Source organism: Podarcis muralis, chromosome 7 (genome assembly GCF_964188315.1).
Source record: "Podarcis muralis chromosome 7, rPodMur119.hap1.1, whole genome shotgun sequence".
Lineage (NCBI taxonomy): Eukaryota > Metazoa > Chordata > Lepidosauria > Squamata > Lacertidae > Podarcis > Podarcis muralis.
This window is the reverse complement of record NC_135661.1, coordinates 9,883,556-9,901,707: the sequence shown is the minus strand read 5'-3', so window position 1 is coordinate 9,901,707 and position 18,152 is coordinate 9,883,556. Positions and strand designations below refer to the sequence as shown.

The 18,152-nt window shown below is 52.7% G+C and overlaps 1 protein-coding gene across 1 annotated transcript; it reads right to left on the bottom strand.

Moving 5' to 3' along the window:
• Positions 1–4,845: 4,845 nt before the first annotated feature.
• Positions 4,846–17,296, bottom strand: DDX56 (DEAD-box helicase 56). The gene is made up of 14 exons (XM_028741255.2): positions 17,183–17,296; positions 16,930–17,091; positions 15,830–15,990; positions 14,511–14,681; positions 13,260–13,350; positions 11,075–11,319; positions 10,694–10,822; positions 8,397–8,510; positions 7,912–8,009; positions 7,626–7,699; positions 6,525–6,614; positions 6,297–6,402; positions 5,826–5,905; positions 4,846–5,164 (listed from the first exon to the last, which is right to left on the bottom strand). Exons 1-14 carry the CDS (start codon positions 17,237–17,239, stop codon positions 5,060–5,062), a joined length of 1,683 nt encoding a protein of 560 aa, XP_028597088.2. The 5' UTR covers positions 17,240–17,296; the 3' UTR covers positions 4,846–5,059.
• Positions 17,297–18,152: the final 856 nt, after the last annotated feature.

Below are 18,152 nucleotides of genomic sequence, written 5' to 3'. Positions count from 1 at the left end.
TGCCTGTCCCGAGTCCACCCGACGCCCAGTTATTAGCAGACCTGGTCTGACAGCTGTGGAGCCAATCAGGCTGCGCCAAGGCTGTAAAACCCCTGCTATCATTAACCTGAAAGTGGAGCTGAGGTTCTTCTGACTTGCTTCGGGGAGACCTACCTCTTGTACGCTCTTCAGTCACAAGAACGTAAGAAAATCCTGCTGGATCAGGCCCATGGCCCATCTAGTCCAGCATCCTGTCCTCACAGTGGCCAGATTGGCACACCAGAACCCTCCCATCCTGTGGCTTCCAGCAACTGGGATCCAGAGGTATGGCTGCCTCCAGCTGTGGAAGCATAGTCATCATGGCCGGCAGCCATGGATGGCCCTCTCCTCCTCCATGAATTTGTCCAACCTTCTTTTAAAGCCATCCAAGTTGGTGGCCATCATTGCCTCCTGTAGGAGCAAGTTCCCCACTTCAGCTGTGCAGGGTGTTGGCCAGACCTCCTCCATGGAGGCTGCCATCTTGAATTCTCTTTGCCAGGAGGGTCACAGGGACGGAGAGGGTGGCGGCAGTGGCAGCACCAGCGATGTTGTCTCATTTGGCCGTGTGCGCTGGTGGCCTGAAGAGCTTGGTGCCCGCTCTCCCCGGGGGGGCAGTGCAAATATTAAGACCACTTCACACAAGTCAGCAACGCTTCGCTCCTGTGCCACCTCTTCCAGAGTCAGAAAGAAAATTTTGCCATGGAATATTCCCTGAAGAATTTTTCCAATTCTTATACCCTAAAACAGGAGTTGCAGGCCCCTATATATATGGGACTGGGCTTCTACTCTATATGGTCTCTAAGGAACTTTACATAGTTAACCATGAAACAATAGTTGGAGGTGTTATGGCGGGAATTCTCATCTACATAATTAAGAAGTACAGTGCAGATGTAGCAGCTTTTGCTGACAAGTTCAATGAGGATACTATAGCACAAGCAACATCTGGGGGAAATGCGATGATAGCTGACCACACTACAGCTATTGAAGAGAAGAAAGAGCAGTGGAGAGTTGAGGGTCGTGGCGCTGTGGGTTAAACCACAGAGCCTAGGACTTGCCGATCAGAAGGTCGGCGGTTCGAATCCCCACGACGGGGTGAGCTCCCGTTGCTCGGTCCCAGCTCCTGCCAACCTAGCAGTTTGAAAGCACGTCAAAGTGCAAGTAGATAAATAGGTGCCACTCCGGCGGGAAGGTAAACGGCGTTTCCGTGCGCTGCTCTGGTTCGCCAGAAGCAACTTAGTCATGCTGGCCACATGACCCGGAAAAACTGTCTGTGGACAAACACCGGCTCCCTCGGCCCATAGAGCGAGATGAGCGCCGCAACCCCAGAGTCGGCCACGACTGGACCTAATGGTCAGGGGTCCCCTTTACCTTTACCATCTCTTTGCTATAATGCTTGAGACAAACTACAGAGAGAGGCTGTTTACTGTATACATAGAAGTGAAGAAGGATGTCACATAGAGGAGGGAGAAAGGTTGTTTTCTGCTGCTCCAGAGAAGCGGACACGGAGCAATGGATCCAAACTACAAGAAAGAAGATTCCACCTAAACATTAGGAAGAATTTCCTGACAGCAAGAGCTGTTCGACAGTGGGATTTTCTGCCAAGGAGTGTGGTGGAGTCTCCTTCTTTGGAGGTCTTTAAGCAGAGGCTTGACAACCATATGTCAGGAGTGCTCTGATGGTGTTTCCTGCTTGGCAGGGGGTTGGACTCGATGGCCCTTGTGGTCTATTCCAATTCTATGATTCTATGATTCTAAGAAGCGGCTGGATTATTATGTGGCAATACAGCATCTCAGGTGGAATATGGAACAAAATCACATGATCATCTGGGTTGAGCAGAACATTAGGCAGAGTATTACAGCCCAACAAAGGGGGGGGGGGGGATTGCTAAGTGCATCTTGGACCTAAAGGCATTGTCAAAGTCTGCACAGGCAACTGTTTAAAAACAAATGTGACCTCTTAAACCATGTGATGGCAAATCTTAATTAAAACATATATATCTTTAAAAAACAACAACTGTGCAGGGCATCAAGGACTTCCTTTTATCCATCCCGAATCTTCCAACTTTCAGTTGCACTGGACGACCACAAGTCCTAGCATTGTGAGAGGTGATAAACTTCTCTCTCCATTTTATCCATGCTGTGCATTATTTTACAAATGTACATTATGCTGCCTCTTTACCTTTTCGCTAAACTAAGATGTCCGAAATGCTGCAACCTTTCCTTGTAGGCGAGTCGCTCCATCCCTTTGATCATTTGGGTTGGCCATTTTGGATCGTCTTCCAGCTCCACAATATCCTTATTAAAGCGTGGCGACCAGAACTGCACACAGTATCCCAAATGCAGTTGCACCAGATTTGGTATACAGTGGTACCTCAGGTTAAGCACTTAATTCGTAACCGGAGGTCCGAACTTAACCTGAAACTGTTCTTAACCTGAAGCACCACTTTAGCTAATGGGGCCTCCTGCTGCTGCGCTGCCAGAGCACGATTTCTGTTCTCATCCTGAAGCAAAGTTCTAAACCGGGGTACTATTTCTGGGTTAGCGGAGTCTGTAACCTGAAGCGTAGGTACCACTGTACTGGCATTGAAACAGGCAAGCTATAAGCTGCCTAACACACCCCACCGCATCCTGGCTGCCCAGAACTCCCCACCATGGCCCCTCCAAAGACTGATGGTCCTCTTCAGGTAAGATGGAGCACCTGGCGGACTCTGCCCCAGCCCCCAGCATCTGCTCAATTCTCCCTTCCAGGATCCCCTGCCTCAAGCATTTCACTACAGTCATACCTCGGGTTGAGGTTGAGTGCTTTCGGGTTGCGCTCCGCGGCGACCCAGAAGCAACGGAACGCGTTACTTCCGGGTTTCGCAGCTCACGCAGTCGGTCAAAATGATGTCACGCTCATGTGCGGAAGCGGCGAATCACAACCCACGCAGACGTGGGTTGCGTTCGCTTCAGGATACGAACAGGGCTCCGGAACAGATAATAAAAATAATTTATTATTTATACCCCGCCCATCTGGCTGGGTCCCCCCAGCCACTCCAACAAAACACTAAAATACAATAACCTAATAAACACTAAAAGCTTCCCTAAACAGGGCTGCCTTTAGATGTCTTCTAAAAGTTTGGTAGTTATTTTTCTCTTTGACATCTGGTGGGAGGGCGTTCCACAGGGTGGGCGCCACTACCAAGAAGGCCCTCTGCCTGGTTACCTGTAACTTGGCTTCTCGCAGGGAGGGAACCGCCAGAAGGCCCTCGGCGCTGGACCTCAGTGTCCGGGCAGAACAATGGAGGTGGAAACGTTCCTTCAGGTATACAGGACCAAGGCCGTTTAGGGCTTTAAAGGTCAGCACCAACACTTTGAATTGTGCTCAGAAACGTACTGGGAGCCAATGTAGGTCTTTCAAGATAGGTGTTATATGTTCTCGGCAGCCTCTCCCAGTCACCAGTCTAGCTGCTGCATTCTGGATTTGTTCTGTTTCTGGGTCACCTTCAAAGGTAGCTCCATGTAGCGCGCATTGCAGTAGTCCAAGCGGGAGATAACCAGAGCATGCACCACTCTGGCGAAACAGTCCGCGGGCAGGTAGGGTCTCAGCCTGCGTACCAAATGGAGCTGGAAAACAGGTGCCCTGGACACAGAATTGACCTGTGCCTCCATGGACAGCTGTGAGTCCCGTTTGTATCCAGAAGTACCACTGTATTTAAAGCAAATGCAGAAGGTGCTATTTCCCCCTTCTGGGATCGGCGCCCCCTGCCCCCCAATACACTGTAAAAACCAATACAACCCTTCACGGTTTGTGGGGTGTTTGTGATATTCTCAGGTGAAGAAGGCAGGCCTGGAACCTCTTTGGAACCAAACTGCTGTTGCAGCCCAGATGGGAGAACACCCCCAGATGGGGCTCATTCATTTTGCCACGTGGCAGCAAGGAAGGTGCCCGTCTCCCTCCCTCCCTCCCTGTGAAAAGAGCAGGCCTGGTAGCCCGCTCAACCAGGCAACCCACTTAAAGCAAAGCCACTCGAATTGCCAAGTCACAGCACGCCTGGCTTTGACCCTTGCAAGTGCAAAGCCACGTAAGCTTCTTGGGGAAACATCCGAGGAGGAAGCAGTGCAGTTGAAGGCAAGGAAAGCCGGGGGTGGGGGGTTGAGGAACAGGACAGGGAGCTGCGTGTTTGTTGCTTACGGTCCAAGAGGCCTCGCCCAGGAGGGTCCACAGGCTCCGTCTGCTGCCTCCACCTTGAGCCGCTTATCTTCCTTCCTCCTCAAGGTTTACAAGCCTGGCCTGGCCTTGACGCCTGATAAGGCCAAGGGAGCCTGGGCAATAGTCCACTAGTTGCCATTATTGGCAGCTGCTGGAACAGGTAGCCACAAGCAGAACAAGGGCCACAGGACGCACCAGGGAGGCGGGGGCCCGTGCTGTGAGCAGACATGCTATCACCCTGGAAGAGCCTTGCTCTGCCTTCCCCTCAGACCCGGGGAGCAAAGGGCTGGGGTGGGGCCCAGCTGGCGAGGGCAAAGGAGTGTGATACAGGAGAACCACTCGGTTTACAGAAACCAGGTGAGAAGGAATTGCAGACGGGGCATTTGGCAGGGGACGTTTACAGAGTTTCAGGACTTCTCCCAGGCAGCAGCTGCTGCCAGGAATCTCCACGGGAGGAACCCGGCTTCCAAGACAAAGCACCTTCACCCACACGAGGAAGCCAATGGGAAGGGGGACCCTGCAGCCACCCACCACTTGGCCCAGAGAGGCAGGCACAAGGGGCCCAGAGCTACTCCCCAGGCAGTGTAGCCAGGACAGAGGAGGCAGCTCAAAGACAAACAAAAACCCCACAAAGACTTGAGAATGCAGGAGAAGTTGCTCCCGGCCTTAAGGCACTGCAATGGCCACGGGAGGTCAAGCCCTTTAATGTTCTTCTGAGGAAGGCCTCCGAACCTGACAAGACGGCGGCCGAGCACAAACAGCTGTCCTTTATTTACATCAAATATCCCGGCCCCAAAACAGGGGCCCAGAGCCAGCCTCCTCCCTGACACAGTTCAGCTATAAGCGGCGGTCAGGATCCAGGCGTTCCAGCGGCCGTCCGGTGCTTGGCTGACCGATGCTTGGCTCCCGACCTCTGCTTCGTGCATCTGAAGCTCCGCAGAGGGTTCCGCTGGCCCTATTGGGGGAGGGAGAGACAGTGTAGAAGTGGATCTCACAGGGGGAGGGGGGTTGCCTGACCACTGGGCTGCTGGGTCCCTCGCCCTGGTGCCACAATCACAGAGCCAAAGGGCCTCTGGCAAAGGTTCCTGAGCTGTTCGCTTGGGGATTGGGTCTGCAAACCCCACCCGCACACGGGCCACACCATTTGTCCTCAGCACTTGGACTCCCCCCCAGAAGCACCACAGAAAGGGGCAGAAGAACTGCCCAGGGCCCCACATGGCAGGTCCCAAACTCAACCTACAGCCTATGTAGCCAAGAGTGGAGAACCCGGGAAACAGCAGAGGTGAGATTTTTGCTCTTGTACCCGGGGGTGAAGGAACAAACACAGAGGAGGGGGTGAAATAGGGCCTCTGGAGGAGCACAGAAGGTCCCCCAGCTGTCAAGCCCCCCCCCCAGCCCCCCCCCAATTGTCAAGCCTTCTTTACAGGACCCAGCGCATGATTGACAACAGCTCCACAAACTTTCCCAAGCAGAGGCTGGGAAACAGGGAGCTGTGCCCGGTTCCGTAAAGTTTTGCCAAGAAACCTTCCCTGGGCGCGTGCCAGGGTGTGAAGACAGGCAAGCCAGTCCCCGCTCCCCCTCCAATTTGGGGTCAGCAGCAGAGGAGCAAGACATACCCTGGTTTTGGGTGGCAGCGGCTTCCGTCGTCTGCGCTTGCTGCCCAGGGGCTGCGCCACAGCCCGGAGGGTGGGAGGCACTGGGGAGAGAAGAGGAGCAGCCGCTGGTGGTTACTGGCCCAAACAGGAGGCGGAAGAGCCCCCTCTTGCGGCCCATTCTCGAGAGGCCTGCAATGCTTTTGCACTAGCTCTCCCCCCCCCCCCGATACCCGGCCCCCTTTGCTGCACTTTTTCTTCCGCACCACAGCTGAGAAGCAAGAGTTTGCCTTGGAGATTTGCATGGACAGTGGCGTGTGGACTCCAAGGTAAGGACTCTGCAGGAAAAGCAGGGCTCCCTCTCTTTCCCCCTCGGAGGAGGGAAGCCCAAGTCCCGCCCCAGAGCTCATTTACAGGGCCTGCTGCTGTTCGCTATCCCCTCAGACGCAGCATTGAGCCCCCCTGCTGAGGTCACAAATGCCGCCCCCCCCTTACCCAGGTACGCTGGTACGTTCCGCAAGTGGGGCTTGACAATGGCTGGGTGAAGAGGCTTGTCGTGGCGCAGGAGGTCCAGGTCCCGAGGATTGTCCTCAAAGTACGTCTGGGAGGAGAGAGATGGAGGTCAGCAACAGCTCCCCAGCAGCCGGCCCTCCCTGACGGCCCCCTCCCACTCTCTCGGGTCCCCCTGCCCTCCCCACGCCCAGGTGCTGCGCAGGCGAATACCTTCAGCTTCTCAGAGTTGAGCAGTTCCTCCTTGATCTCCCGGAGGCGAGCTTCCTTGATGGCCTGCTTGGTGACGGACCGCATGGCGTCCTGAGAGCAAAGAGCAAAGGACCCAACTGAGGTGGGATGGTGGTTTAAAAGTAATGGGGAGGGGGGCACAGGACTTACTCCGTCCCCGTGATTACCAAAAGCAGCAGCTGAGTCGGGAGAAAACAAGAAATAGCGGGAGGAGGCAACCCCTCCGAATCACGCCGTGGCATCCAGAGAACTGGATCCTGTGCTTTACAATTCCTTGCCAAACGTTCCTGCCGCCTCTGAGATTTCCCCTCTCTAGCGCCTGGCAAAACCACTCAGGGAAGGGGATATCAGGGGGCTCCCTGAAGCGGGCTTGTCCTCAACAAAATTTATTTATACCCCACCCTCCCCAGCCAAGACCGGGCTCAGGGCGGCTAACCACCAATAAGAAAAACAAGTTGATTAAAATACAACTTATAAAACAAGATTAAAATACAACATTAAAACATTAAACTGCAGCCTCTTCACAGGAGACAGGAAAAAAGAAAGAGGGGGTGGGAATCAAATTAATTCTAAGCCAAAGGCCAGGCAGAACAACTGTTTTACAGGCCCTGCGGAAAGAGATCAGATCCTGCAGGGCCCTGGTCTCATGAGACAGAGTGTTCCACCAGGCCGGAGCCAGTGTTGAAAAGGCCCTGGCTGTGGTTGGGGCTAATTTAACTTCCTTAGGGCCCGGGACCTCTAGGGTGTTGCTGTTTATGGACCTTAAGGTCCTCTGTGGGCCATACCAGGAGAGGCGGTCCCGTAGGTATGAGGGTCCTAGGCCGTGAAGGGCTTTAAAGGTCAAAGCCAGCACCTTAAATCTGTCTCTGTACTCCACCGGGAGCCAGTGCAGCTGGAAAAGCACTGGACCCATGTCGACCTCGCCCCCAACCTGCAGTCTGCCCTGCCAAGGATGGCTCTGAAGCATCACCTGTAACAGCTGCCTCCACTGCCCTGCCCCCCTTGTCCCCGTGCAGGCAGAGGGCAAGAGGAGGTGGTGCGGCCGCAGCAGCCTCCCAGAGCAGCCAGGCTGTGCCCACTCACCCGACAACGGTACCGGACGCCCTCAATCTCCTCCATCCGGAACAGGTAGGGCCGCAAGGGAGTGTCGTCGCTGCCTGGTGGGGGAGGATCGGGACCGGTTAGAGAGACAGAAAGGCAAGCAGCCACTGCACGGGGCAACTCTCGAATTGGGCAATTCTGCGCCCAGAGCCAAGCCAGTGCCCCGTGCTGACCTCACCGTCCCTGCGCCCCCGGGGGGAGGTGTTCCCTCTGCCCGCTTGGAAGACCTCCTGAGGGCAGCACCTCCCTGCCTCGTGAGAACACCCACCTCCTCCTGTGAGAGCTGCCTCGATCTCAGCCAGCACAGCCTTCTCAGAGGGCAGCACGAAGGTCAGGGCAGTGCCCGGGTTGTCTGCACGGGCAGTCCTGCAAGGGAGGAAGACGACAAGTGGTCAGGGAAGGGCAGGGAAGAGGCAAGAAGGGGCTCAGGAGAGGCACCAGGACTGTGCGAAGGGAAGGCACGCTCCGTGAAAAGGGAGGAAGGACACAAACACTCTGGGCCCCTTCCCCCTGAAACAGCTTTATGAAAATGACCAGCTAATCAGAGAAATAGGTCTTTGATAACCGACTCAAGAGGAAATTCAGAGAAGGCTGGGTTCTGTGCCAGGCAGCTTACAAAAAAACCGAAGTCCCAGATGACACAGAGGCATCAGGTGACCTTTGATAAGTCCCTGTTCTTAGAAAACCAAGGATGCCTCATCCCGGGAATGTGGAATTCGCGGTTCTGTAAATGCAAGGCCACCTGCTGCTCACCTGCCTGCTCGGTGAATGTAGGACTCCACTGAGGGAGGGAAGTCAAAGTTCAGGACAGCAGAGACGTTCTGGAAGTCGATCCCACGCGATACTCCGTATTCCTGGTCTTTGCCCCTGCAAGGGAAGCAGCAGAAGAGAGCACTGAGGGCAAGGGGCGACTCTCTCCCTCTCCTAGGGAGCAGGACAAGGAAGAGGCCCCTCAGAAACATCTGGGCCTTTCTGGGCCTCTGCTAACCAAGCCACTTGGATGCATCCTGCAGTCCTACTTAACCCGCTTATATACCACTTAGTAAAGGTAAAGGGACCCCTGACCATTAGGTCCAGTCGTGACCGACTCTGGGGTTGCGGCGCTCATCTCGCTTTATTTGCTGAAGGAGCCAACGTCCAGCTTCCGGGTCATGTGGCCAGCATGACTAAGCCGCTTCTGGCGAACCAGAGCAGCGCACAGAACCGCCGTTTACCTTCCTACCGGAGTGGTACCTATTTATCTACTTGCACTTTGATGTGCTTTCGAACTGCTAGGTTGGCAGGAGCAGGGACCGAGCAACGGGAGCTCACCCTGTCGCGGGGATTCGAACTGCCGACCTTCTGATCGGCAAGCCCAAGAGGCTGTGGTTTAACCTACAGCGCCACCTGCATCCCATATACCACTTAACTGCAACTAAAACCTCTAAGCTGCTTATCAGAGAGCATTAAAAATGCATTAAATTGTCAACAAAAGCATTTAAAAACAAATTCCGTAACCAAAGTTAATAAATACACTTAAAAGCATACATTATGAACTCAAGTTACCATGCAAAATGAACACCAGCTTCTTGGGAGAAATCACCTTTAAAGTTGCATTTACTCAGAGGGGGGTTGTTTTATACGCAAGGTGTTAGGGAGGTGTTGTGTTTCAATACCGAATACTCTGTGGGTTCAGCTCAAACGGCCAATAAAATCCAAACTCCAATTGTCAGTCAAACAGGACGTTTATTTAGGCGTTGCAAGGGTTCAATACAACCTCTGCCAGCAAGTAGTTGAGGTGGTGGCACACCAACTATGGAAAAAGCACAAGTTGCAAGCGAAAAGGCCGCATTTCCTTCTACTTGCCTCTGCCGACTGAATCACGAGGCATAAAAACTTCCTTATCTTTCCCTCCTTCCTTTGTCCTCAACAGTCATAGCAGTTGCTCTTCCGTACATGCCATTCCGCACTTCTCTCATGGTTCTCTTGCGAAAACAACCTGGCTCGGCCTTTCCTCGTGTGCATTTCAATTTTATTTAATTCCTTCATGATTTTATTCTCCTTCCACAAAGATATTAGAGTTTACTGCTAAGGCAGGGTTATGTGGGAAAGAGCACAAGTCTCCAGTTGGTGGCTGGCAGCTGCCAGCTGCTTAAGTTGCATGAGGCTGCTATTTATGCTGTGCTAGGAGGAGACGCGGGTGGCGCTGTGGGTAAAAGCCTCAGCGCCTAGGGCTTGCCGATCGAAAGGCCGGCGGTTCGAATCCCCGCGGCGGGGTGCGCTCCCGCTGCTCGGTCCCAGCGCCTGCCAACCTAGCAGTTTGAAAGCACCTCCGGGTGCAAGTAGATAAATAGGGACCGCTTACCAGCGGGAAGGTAAACAGTGTTCCGTGTGCTCGCCAGAGCAGCTTCGTCACGCTGGCCACGTGACCCGGAAGTGTCTGCGGACAGCGCTGGCCCCCGGCCTCTTGAGTGAGATGGGCGCACAACCCCAGAGTCTGTCAAGACTGGCCCATACGGGCAGGGGTACCTTTACCTTTACCTAGGAGGTTTGTAAAATTCACTTTTGACAGGCCAGCTGGGTAGAAGTCATTGGATCACTCACTGGATAGAAAAAAGTGGTCTGGGGTGAGGAGTGAATTCTATGCCACCCAAAACGGATTGGCTGAAGGGTAGGCCGGCTGGAACATAATTAGGCCACCTCTGCCACCACAGATGGAACCAGTCACCCGCCATGATTCAAATTCAGCTTATTTCCTTGTGGCGCAGTGCATCTGCCTCTTAACCAGAAGGTTGACGGTTCAAGCCCAGCCAGGGGCTGGTGCAGGCAGGATTCCTGCACTGCAGGGGGTTAAACTACAAGATCCTTGAGATCCCTTCCAACTCTACGACTCTATGATCTACCCTACCATTTATTCCGGGCCCTAGTCCAGGGCCCGCATGGCATTTCTTGATTATGGAGAAGTAGACCTGAGGGTCAGCTGCACACCGATGGCACCTACCCCCAAATCTCCTATTTCACACCATCCGTTGTCAAACAGAACGTCTTTGTGGCTCTTAAGCCAAACCTACTTTGCTGCTTTGTTGCCCTTCCTCTTCCTCTTCCCTCTCGCCGGTCCCTCTTTCTCTCCCAGGTCCTGTTCGTCGGTGGCGATGATGTAATCACAGAAGCCCCGATTGAACTGGCTGATGATGTGGCACCTGGAACAGATCAATTGATGGAAACTGTGGTTTCGCCAGGGGAATTCACCTCTGGATATGGCAGGCAGTGCCTGGGGCTGCATCGTGGCCAGGCATGGATGCCACGGCCTGCCAGTTTGTTCCTCTCCTCCTACGTGCCCCCTTCAAGGCCAAAGCACCATACCTGCAGCTCCTTTTTCGCATCTCCCAGGATGGCAGCTGCTGCTGCTGCTGCCTCCAACATTGCCCCCACACCTACCTAGCAAGGCTCACCTGGACTGAACAGGCAGCTCGGAGTTCAAGACACAGGCTGGGATACTGAATTGCTCCAGGAAGAGTTTGAGGCGGTAGCAGCGGTCGATGGTGCTGACAAAGAGGATGACTTTGCCCTTCACCAGCGAAAGCTTCAGTAGTGCATAGAGCAGCAGGAACTTGTCGTCCTCCGTCTCGCACCGAATCTGGAACTGGCTCAGCTTGGAGCTGTCTGGCAGCTGCGATTCCTGCAGCTTCAGGGTCACCTGTTGTGCAGGAGGTGAAAAGAGGCTTCATTTTATTTCGGAGTATTTATACGCTGCCTACCCACCAATGTTGTTGAGGGAGCTTAAGCTATTATAGTCGTTACTGCAGAGGGGCCAAGGCATACGTGAATGGAAGGAAGCTTATATTGATTCCAAAACCAAATACAGATTTGACCTTGGTCAAAAACTATAGACCTATTTCATTATTGAACAATGATTATATTTGCTAATATTTTAGCTAATAGATTGAAAAAGGTCTTAAATGTTTATATACATCCAGACCAAGTGGGATTCCTTCCAGGTAGGCAGATGAAAGATAATATAAGAAATATCTTAAATGTAATAGAGTATTTAGAAGAAATGAGAAAAAAGTAGCAATGATCTTTATAGATGCGGAAAAAGCATTTGATAATATATCTTGGGATTTTATAAAGAAAGTGATGGCCGACACGAAATGCTGCTGTATAGGGACAGAAGAAGCAACAGATGCAGCTGTAGAAACTGCACTGTGTGGGAGCAGCTACGGGCGTGCAAGATTCCAGAGATCGTAAATCACCGGGGTTAGAGGAGGAGGATTTGACCTTGGATCAAATCTATGCTTCCAGGTGTCATAAGAAAGCTGCAGAGATAGTGCAGGATAGTACGCACCCCAGAAATTATCTCTTTCAGCTTCTGCCTTCTGGAAGAAGGTACAGGGTTATAAAGACTAGGACTAGCTACCTAAGAAACAGTTTTTTCCCAAATGTGATTTTAGTTTTAAACACAGTATAAGGCAGTCTATGTGCGAGTATATTGTATTTAATTATGGGGTATCAGAGGTAACCCAAAATACATAAAAAACCAATACAACAACACAACAACAAAAAGAAAAAGATACCAGTCCCTTTTTTGCCTATCTTTACCTTTCATTTGCTTGTTTCATTGACCTCCTCACACCTCCCTTTTTGTATTCTAGCTTAATTAGTTGTTTCACCAAATTCTTTCCATCTTTCTCAATTTTTATTAAATAATTTATCTTAACAGTCTAACCTATTACTTAGCAGATCCTTTCCATCTTTCACCATATTCTGTTATTCAGTTTGCCTTAATTTATTTAAACTTATCTTACCGTAAAATACCTTAGAGCTTAAAACTTAATACTTATTTATACATAACTCCTTATATCATTTCTACTAAAGCCAGATAGTTTCATTCCAACATTTCCCCTAATATTCATTAATTTACACTAATTCCCAAAATAACAATTTTTCTTTATAGACTTTCTTCCAATCTCCATCCAACGTCCCTTCTTCCTGGTCTCGGGTTATGTCAGTCCTTACTGTCCATTCTATGTAGTCCATCAACCTGGTAATCTTATGTCCGAGGCTCTTAAGTCTCTTCCATGCCCCTTCTGCAGATCTTCTTCTTGTTGTTTATACTTACACTTTCCCTTGTCTTTTCCGCTAGCTGCCTTGGCTTCGTTTTTTGCCGCGGGGCTGGGGCAAGGGAAGCCCGAGCTTCCCCCGACCCCAGCCCCCAGAACAGGTCCGGGAGCAGCGGCAAGGTTGCGCGCAGCCTTGCCTCCGCTCCCGGAGCTTGTGGGGCTGGTGGGGGAAGCCCGGGTCCGTCCCCCCCAGGCCCAGGGACCACACATTCGCTCCGTAAGACACACAGACATTTGCCCTTAGTTTTTAAGAGAAAAAAAGTGCATCTTATGGAGCGAAAAATACAGTCATTGCTCCCTTTCTGTGCCACGGATTGCTAGGAGACCACCAGAACCAACTCAACGCCCGCAGGTTGCAAGAGGCAGACAGACACAGGACCATTACTATCTGTGAAGAGCATTTCCACCACCACCACAACCCCAGAGCAACGGGAGACAGAAATCCCAGCCCTTCACCTTGCCTCCTTTGAATCCAAAACCATTCCCACAACCTCCAACCAATTTCCCACAAACTTACAGGGTTGTGGAGCACCAGCTCCTTCAGGGCCTCGACATCCGCATTGAAGGTAGCTGACATGAGGAAAGACTGGTAGATCTTGGGCAAGTGGCTGGAGAGGAAACAAGAGCCCATCATTTGTAACGTCGCACCAAAAGCCCCCCTTGCCCAGAACTCAGCACCCAAAGGCAGAGAACCAGATGCCTCCAGGATGAGAGTAAAACAGGGCATTGCAGGCACAACAGCCCCAACCTATCCCTCTGCTTCCATAACCTTCACTATAAATATGCTGAGCTTCTTTTCCCAGTGTGATGGCACCAACTTTTTCCATCCCGAAAGCTGATTTCAGCTCAGGATTTCTGTTTATATTACAGTGGTACCTCCAGATGCGAACGGGATCCATTCCGGAGCCCCGTTCGCATCTAGAAGCGAACGTAACCAGTGATGGCACGTCTGTGCACGCATGCGTTGCTTTTCGCCACTTCTGCGCATGCGCATGATGTCATTTTGAGCGTCTGCTCATGCGGCGAAACCTGGAAGTAACGCGCTCTGTTACTTCCGGGTTGCCGCAGAGCGCAACTCGAACGCGCTCATCCCAAAGCACATTCAACCTGAGTTATGACTGTATACAATTTCCCCAATAAAATATGCCACAAAACCAAACAAAATGGATCCAACAAGCTTCAAAATGGATTCTAGGTAAAGGTAAAGGGACCCCTGACCATTAGGTCCAGTCGTGGCCGACTCTGGGGTTGCGGCGCTCATCTCGCTTTATTGGCCGAGGGAGCCGGCGTACAGCTTCCGGGTCATGTGGCCAGCATGACTAAGCCGCTTCTGGCGAACCAGAGCAGCACACGGAAACGCCATTTACCTTCCCTCCGGAGTGGTACCTATTTATCTACTTGCACTTTGACATGCTTTCGAACTGCTAGGTTGGCAGGAGCAGGGACCGAGCAACGGGAGCTCACCCCGTCATGGGGATTCAAACCGCCGACCTTCTGATCAGCGAGTCCTAGGCTCTGTGGTTTAACCCACAGCGCCACCCGCGTCCTAATGGATTCTAGCTGTATACAAAAAGCAATTTATCTAGCTCCAGGACTATCCCCACTTCCCCCCTTGGCATAGCATCCAACATTCAACAAATGATGGAGCAGGACACCTGAGCAGGTACTGCTTGTAAGAACTCAGAGACCTCCTAGGCCCCCTCCACACTCCTACAGAACCACAGGCTGGCCTTCCAAAGCCAACAACCCAGGGCCAGAATAAACTCACCACAACAGACTTTTCAAATCTTCCTCAAAGCCAAAGGAGAAAAGGAGGTCAGCTTCATCCAAGACCAGGATTTCCAAGGAATCCTGCAGGCTCAGGCTGCCAGCCTTCAAGTGAGCCAGGACCCGCGATGGCGTCCCCACCACCACATCCGGCTTCTCCATCAAGATGGGCCTTGAAGGAAGAGAATCCACAACACACAAAAGCCTCAGTCAGAGATGGGAAGGCCCAGTTTCTGGGAAACTACCACATATACTTGCCTGACCTTGAATGAAAGCTTTGGGTCTGCGATGCAACCGTAACCAGAGGTTGCTGATGGGAAGAGGCTGCCACCCTTAACTGGGCTACAGAGGATCTCCCCAAGAGGGCAGTGTCAACTGCAGAAGAGGACCCCCATTCATTGTTGCCACTCAGAAAGCAACCAGAGGCCACAAGCAAAATGTGAGACTACAAGAGACTCCAGAAAGGCTCTGGAATGCTTTAGAGAGGCCAGCCTGTCTTCCATCTCCAAAGCCCCCTTGAAAGAACCACCATCACAGCCTGCCAACGACAAAGGACCCATTCACAGGAATTATTGTTATTTATTCAGCCAGCTAGCCCTGGGGATTATCTAATTGATTTTTTATTTTTATTGTTATTCATGTTTTTATACTGTATTTTATGCTGCTTTTATAATTGTTTTAAAGTGTTTTAAATTTGTTGTTAGCTGCCCTGAGCCCGGTTTTCGAACTGGGAAGGGCGGGGTATAAATAAAAAAATTATTATTGTTGTTGTTGTTATTAAATTTGTATACCATCCCTCATCCAAAGATCACAGGGCGGTTCACAACATTAAAATACAAAATGAGAACACAAAGAACATAATAAAGCAAAAACAAACATCTCCCCACTCTACAAAGGCACTTACAAAGCCACAGAATGTTGAAAAGAAAAGTTTTCACCTTGCACCTAAATATATGTAATGTAGGTGTCAGGCGAGCCTGCCCGGGGAGAGCTTTTCAAACAGGCAGTCACTGCATAAAATGACTGTTCTTGTGTTGCCACACTCCAGACCTCTCATGGAGGAGACACACAAAGGGCCTCAGATGATGATCGTGGGTTTGGGTCAGTTCATATGGGGAGAGCAGTCCTTCAGGTATTGTGGTTGTGAGCTGCTTACAGTTTTATAGGTCAAAATGAGCATTTCGAATTGGGCAGGGAAACAAATCAGCAGCCAGTGCGGTCGGGCCAGGAATCAGAAAGCATTTTGGGGTTGGGGTTGGGGACTTCAATAACATGGCCAGCCCAAGAGACAGCCGTCCTGCCCCTCCTCCCACCACTCACCTCTGAGCTGCCAAGTCCGCCTGGCCAGAGATGTCAACGAGGTGCAGGTCTCGGGAGCAGTAGGAGGTCAGCTGCCGGAGCATCTGCAGCACCTGCTGGCCCAGCTCCTTGGTGGGGACCAGGATGAGTCCCCGAACGGCCTGCTCCACCACCAGCGCTGACTAGGAGGCAAGAAAAGACCCGGTCAGAAGAGTCCCGCCCTCTCCAGGCCATCACAAAAGGGGCTCTTTAGGTGCGACCCCTACACTGTGGGGGCCTGGGCTAGATGGCCTGGGGGGTGGGGTCCCTTCCAACTCTACAGCTCCACGTTCCAGTTCTTCCGGAAGGACCATCTCCACCCCCAATGTTCAACCCGGACACTGAGGTCTAGTGCCGAGGGCCATCTGGTGGTTCCTTCACTGCGAGAAGTGAAGTTGCAGGGAACCAGGCAGAGGGCCTTCTCGGTAGTGGCGCCTGCCCTGTGGAACGCCCTTCCATCAGATGTCAAAGAAATAAACAACTATCCAACACAGGCATCCCAAAATTCGGCCCTCCAGATGTTTTGGGACTACAAAAGAGCCAGTGTGGTGTAGTGGTTAAGAGCGGTAGTCTCGTAATCTGGTGAACCGGGTTCGCGTCTCCGCTCCTCCACATGCAGCTGCTGGGTGACCTTGGGCTAGTCACACTTCTCTGAAGTCTCTCAGCCCCACTCACCTCACAGAGTGTTTGTTGTGGGGGAGGAAGGGAAAGGAGAATGTTAGCCGCTTTGAGACTCCTTCGGGTAGTGATAAAGCGGGATATCAAATCCAAACTCTTCTTCTTCTTCTCCAATTCCCATCAGCCCTAACCACTGGTACTGTTAGCTAGAGATGATGGGAGTTGTAGTCCCAAAACATCTGGAGGGCCAAGTTTGGGGATGCCTGATCTAACATTTATAAGACATCTGAAGGCACGCGTGTTTAGGGAAGTTTATCATGACTGAGGTTTCAATGTATTTTTAATCTTTTGTTGGAAGGCGCCCAGAGTGGCTGGGGAAACCCAGCCAGATGGGCGGGGTATAAATGATGATGATGATGATGATGATGGAGGGAGGGAGAGGGTCGGGGCCCCGGGGAGCTCACCGCTTTCCCCCGGAGCAGGTGCTGGAGGAGGGGCAGGGCGTAGGCGCCCGTCTTGCCGGAGCCCGTCTTGGCCCGCGCCAGCAGGTCTTTGCCCTCCAGGGCCAGCGGGATGGCCTTCTCCTGGATCAGCGTCGGCTTCGCCCAGCCCAGCTCCGCCGTCGCCTGCCGGGCAGAGAGAACGAGAGACACGAGGTCAGGCCCGGAGGCGGCGGAGGCCGCAGCCCCCCCCCCTTCCCAGCCTCGCCCGCGTTACCTGCAGGAGCCGCGCGTCCAGCCCGAGGTGCGCGAAGCTGCCCGCTTCTCCCTCCATGCTGCCCCTGTCCGCGCGGCCGCCGCTTCCGCTTTCCCCAGCCGGAAGCAGCCGCTCTAGCCGGCCAAACCCAGCAGCGAGACGCGGCCCCAACGGCGCCCCCTGCAGGCCTTGGCGGCTCGAGCGGCGCTTGCTTCGCTGGCTGCTATTGCAGCGTGGAATCTCGGATCCAAACGCGACTGGCTGGCTCCCTGGCTTAGCGCGCACCGGCGGAACCCCTTGCCGGGAGCCCTTTCAGTACTGACGACCTGCTCCGTAGCCTAGACGGGGGGGATGTGGGCCAAACGAGCCCGGGAGTGAAGGGGGCACCGCCAGCCAGGCAGAGAGGTGCAGGACAATCAAGCCGAAATTGGTCTTTATTAGCCCAAATCTTTTTGAATTATGGTGTTGGAGGAGACTCTTGAGAGTCCCATGGACTGCAAGAAGATCAAACCTCTCCATTCTGAAGGAAATCAGCCCTGAGTGCTCACTGGAAGGACGGATCAGTGGCGTAGCGTGGGTTGTCAGCACCCGGGGCAAGGCAAGTAATTTGCGCCCCCTAACCCGTGGATTTGCCCTAACCCCAGATGTTGCGCCCGGTGCGGCTGGCCCCCCCCCCTGCACCCCCCACGCTACGCCACTGGGACGGATCCTGAAGCTGAAGCACCAATACTTTGGCCACCTCATGAGAAGAGAAGACTCCCTGGAAAAGACCCTGATGTTGGGAAAGATGGAGGGCACAAGGAGAAGGGGACAGAGGACGAGATGGTTGGACAGTGTTCTCGAAGCTACCAGCATGAGTTTGACCAAACTGCGGGAGGCAGTGGAAGACAGGAGTGCCTGGCATGCTCTGGTCCAGGGGGTCACAAAGAGTTGGACACGACAAAACGACTAAACAACAACAAGAAGCCCAAATCTGGTTTGACTTGCCAAT

Bases quoted from the DNA above. Each gene is read 5' to 3' on its own strand.
- DDX56 (XM_028741255.2), bottom strand. From the start codon at position 17,239: ATGGAGGGAGAAGCGGGCAGCTTCGCGCACCTCGGGCTGGACGCGCGG. The intron at 7,700-7,911 runs GTGGGTGTTCTC...CTCCCCCACCAG, and splicing joins GGCAGCTCTCACAGGAGGAG to GCAGCGACGACACTCCCTTG. The intron at 5,906-6,296 runs GTAAGGGGGGGG...TTCTCTCCCCAG, and splicing joins GAACGTACCAGCGTACCTGG to TGCCTCCCACCCTCCGGGCT.